Below are 4,006 nucleotides of genomic sequence, written 5' to 3'. Positions count from 1 at the left end.
GAAAAAAAAAAAAAAAACGCGCTCACTGGGGGCCAGTCTTTGTAGAGATAGCAGTCTCTCTGGGGCCGGCTACTGATGATGGGGCGGATTGTTAAAGGGGGAGCAGTGGCCCTTCGGTGGTGGGCAGATAATTGAAGAAGGGGCAGAGGCCCTTCAGTGGGGGGCATTTGATTGAAGGGTGGGGCGGCAGTGGCCCTTCAGTGGGTCCAAGGGGGGCATTACTGACATTTCAGGGGCTGTTTCCTTCTGGGGCAATGAACTGAAACTGCATTCAGGAAGTCGCAGGCAGTACTGACCCCTCTTCTAACATGAAGTCAGTAATCTGGAAGCTCCCCCCAGGATAGGAGGCTCCCCTCTGCCCCGTAGTGTTATTTTGCCCCCAGCCCCGTGTGTTCCCCTGTTGCCCGTGTTTGTGTATTGGGTGTGTATAGTCAGCTGGCTGCGGATACTGTTATTAGACCGTAATGTAGAGTAGCCCAGAGGTGAGACGTACCACTGACCAGGCTTTCCACCTCTCTCCGACAGGATGTCGTACAAGGAGAATCTCAACCCGTATTCTCACGGCAAGGTACGGGTGTTTTTTGGTTTTTTAATGGAATGCCGATCGGCCCCCATATTGTTCTCAACCCATGTCTTGTCTCGTTGATCTTTATCGGCTACAATTAACTGACCGCTAGCAAAATTCCAGAAAGCTGCAGCCGCTAACGTGTTCGCTAAATTCTTCCTTGGGTTTCTATTGCTGTGTTCTTTTGTCATTTGATGGGTTGGTTGGTGAAGGTAAGTGGAACAGCCCCCCAGCGGAAGTGGTAGAGGGTAATACAGTAAGGGAATTTTAAACATGCCTCGGATTTGCGTATTCTTCCTCGACCTAAGACGAGACAGACGACTGATTAAGGTCCGAGTGTTTGTCTCAAAAGAAGCCGCAGTCATTTCTTCAGTGGGGCGTTAAACTTATTAATTATACAGTTGATGGCCTGATCATGTCTATGGTGTATAACCAGGCTCAGACAGGGCATCTGGCGGGCTGCTGGCTGACATTGGGTGCTGCGGCCGCTGGCTGGATGCGCCCGGCCACGCTCCACTTGAGTGTAAAATCTTAACGTGTGGTCTCATCCAGCTGTTGGTTGCACTTCTGGCGGCTGCCGCCTGATTCCCCCGGTTGGGGTCTTCATGTTAAGGTCTCGCTTCCTATAAACTGTGTTGTTCCCAACAGTTCACCACTCCGTCCAGTGCTCAGGGCCCTCAGCGAGTCCTGAAAAAGGAACCTTTTGCGTCGAGCTTCACGACCCCATCTGATTCGTTGCTTTTACAGAGGGCGCAGATGTCCAGAATTACCCCCTCTGTGAACTCCCATTTGTCAGGTACTTCCTTCCCGAGGTTTATAGTCCTGACCCATCATGCCTGTTCCAATCAATTGTAACACGTTGTCTTCTACAGGCGGTGCGGGGAGGGTGGCGATGAGTTCTGATGCTGCTTCCCAAAAGCCTGCAGAAGGGTAAGATTCATCCTGCGATATACTGTGTAAAATTCTAGAGCAGGGTTGTCCAACCTGCGGCCCTCCAGCTGCTGCAGGACTACATCTCCCATGCTCCTCAGCCAGCCCCTTAGCTGAAAGAGCATTATGGGAGAGGTAGTCCTGCAGCAGCTGGAGGGCCGCAGGTTGGACACCCCTGTTCTAGAGGTTCTGAGGAATCCCAGACTATTCCAGATCCGGATTTACCGCTGGCATTTGGAAATCATTAGCGTTGGAGGCTCATGTGTGGTCTGCTAAGATCATGCCTGGAGAGATCAGGAAGTGGATGCCAACTTCCTGTCTGGGCTGAGACCCTGAACAATGGGAAACAAGGGGGGTGTCTGGCAGAGGAGGATTTGATGTGAGACCTCAAATTAATCTGATGGATACTTTTGAAGTATGATGACACCAGTGATGGTTTTCAGGGGCTGGACTCTTAGTGATTTAGAGAAGGTATGTCGGCTCCCGTTTAATTTCAAACGGCTTTTCAGTCTTTCTACAATACAGAGGAAATCCTGGGCAGTCAGGAACAGGTCTCTTTAATTGGCTGGGACACATCGCAATTGTTTGTGGCATCCATGTTTTTAATGGGAAGGTCGTGTCTAAAATAACACGCATGTTCCTTTTTAGCTGATAGTGGTCCATCCAGAAGGGTGACTTAAGGATAGACTTGGTTTTTTATTTCTAGGGCTTGCTGGTGCCCTCTGGTGTGTTGGTGACCTGGTTTTTGCAGACATTGATCCCGATCTTTGCTATGTTTCTCACCTCGCAGTCCCAAGAGAATATTCACAATTGATGACTTTGACATCGGACGTCCACTGGGGAAGGGCAAGTTTGGAAATGTCTACCTGGCCCGTGACAAGAAAACGAAGCTGATCATGGCCTTGAAGGTGCTCTTTAAATCTCAGCTGGAGAAGGAATCTGTGGAGCATCAGCTACGAAGAGAGATTGAGATCCAGTCCCACCTCAGGTGCAGATCCCCCTTGTTCAGATCTAATGCCTGACAAAATCTTTCCTCAAAATTCAGGCCACTCTATACTGCATCCACACGGCCAGCTTTTAAATGTGGCTGTTCGATCTAAGAGAACCGTGGCCTGCTGAAACATTCATGGGGGGTTTTTGTTTAGCTGAAGATGCACCTGTTGGGCTAACATCCCTACAATGCCCCCACCCCCTCTGAAGATCATCCACTTATTGACTGTTGTTCTTCTTCAGGCATCCAAATATCCTGAGGATGTACAATTATTTCCACGACCGCAAACGGATCTACCTGATGTTGGAGTTTGCTCCTCGGGGAGAGCTCTACAAGGAACTGCAGAAATATGGCCACTTCGACGAGCAGAGAACTGCCACAGTAAGTCTCAGTGGCTTTTAACCCATGCCTCTTTATTCGTTCTGCTTTTGCACTTTTTTTTTTTTTGTGGCTTTCTGGAGATCCGTCAATGGTCCGTGCCTCTTGGTTTGCTTCTGTGATCTGCTGACACTCATTTTGCTCATTGCAGTTTATAGAGGAACTGGCCGATGCTCTGACTTACTGCCACGAGAGGAAGGTGATCCACAGAGACATCAAACCTGAAAACCTTCTCATGGGATATAAGGGCGAGTTGAAAATTGCAGACTTTGGTTGGTCTGTCCATGCGCCATCGCTAAGGTAGGAAAGGCAGTATATGTGTGTGTCCTGCTAAGTACACTGTCGCCTTTGAAATGTTTAACTCAAAGGGACCTGTCTTTTTTTTCTTTTTTCAGGCGACGAACAATGTGTGGAACCCTGGACTATCTACCCCCAGAGATGATTGAGGGCAAGACTCACGATGAGAAGGTAGATTTGTGGTGTATGGGAGTCCTCTGCTATGAGTTCCTCGTTGGAAGGCCTCCATTTGACAGCCCGTCCCACATCGAAACCCACCGCAGGATTGTTAATGTAAGAAGAGTGATAATCTCATGGGTCGTGTTTATCCCGTTCCTAAATATCAGCTATGTAACCCTTGTGTGTATCTTCTCTTTACGCCTGTCTAGATTGACCTCAAATTTCCAAGCTTCATGTCTGACGGAGCCAAAGATTTGATCACTAAACTCCTGCGCTATAATCCAGCTCACCGTCTTCCCCTGAAGTGCGTGCTGGAGCACCCCTGGATCAAGGCCAATTCCCGCAGAGTCCTTCCTCCCTCGTTCAGCACCACACACGCCAGTTAGACTCCGGCCCCTGGCATTTATTCCCATGGGCCAGCACTTTCTTGCTAGGATGCGGAGGAACTTTGCTGATCTTACTCTGTATAATATCTAAGCAAAGAGGAAGGTTCTTCAACATCTAAAGAGAACTGGTGGTAGGGCTGTCAACATGAAGCCTTCTTTATATTGTTTGTCTATTAGTATTGGGTGGGCTGCCGCCTTTATACGCACGTAGGTGAAACAGCTATAGTTCTGTACAGTTCATCGGGTCCTTTCTACCTGTAAATAGACATCAGCACTCGTCTGCAGTATCTGGTGGAAGCT

At 48.9% G+C, this 4,006-nt stretch overlaps 1 protein-coding gene across 1 annotated transcript; it reads left to right on the top strand.

Annotated features, from left to right (window-relative positions):
* The first annotated feature begins 526 nt into the window (after positions 1 to 526).
* On the top strand, positions 527 to 3,706 carry LOC149275373 (aurora kinase B-like). Its single transcript, XM_089504809.1, has 8 exons — positions 527 to 568; positions 1,214 to 1,361; positions 1,438 to 1,495; positions 2,286 to 2,483; positions 2,729 to 2,867; positions 3,016 to 3,164; positions 3,260 to 3,434; positions 3,530 to 3,706. The coding sequence occupies exons 1-8, from the start codon at positions 527 to 529 to the stop codon at positions 3,704 to 3,706; spliced, it is 1,086 nt and encodes a 361-aa protein (XP_089360935.1).
* Positions 3,707 to 4,006: the final 300 nt, after the last annotated feature.

This window comes from Sceloporus occidentalis, unplaced genomic scaffold (assembly GCF_023333645.1).
Source record: "Sceloporus occidentalis isolate IW3139 unplaced genomic scaffold, rSceOcc1.0.p SCAF_292, whole genome shotgun sequence".
In the NCBI taxonomy this organism is placed as follows: Eukaryota; Metazoa; Chordata; class Lepidosauria; order Squamata; family Phrynosomatidae; genus Sceloporus; species Sceloporus occidentalis.
The sequence above is the reverse complement of the archived record's forward strand: the minus strand, read 5'-3'. Positions and strand labels throughout refer to the sequence as shown.

Bases quoted from the DNA above. Each gene is read 5' to 3' on its own strand.
- LOC149275373 (XM_089504809.1), top strand. From the start codon at position 527: ATGTCGTACAAGGAGAATCTCAACCCGTATTCTCACGGCAAG. The intron at 569-1,213 runs GTACGGGTGTTT...TGTTCCCAACAG, and splicing joins ACCCGTATTCTCACGGCAAG to TTCACCACTCCGTCCAGTGC. The intron at 1,362-1,437 runs GTACTTCCTTCC...TGTCTTCTACAG, and splicing joins TGTGAACTCCCATTTGTCAG to GCGGTGCGGGGAGGGTGGCG.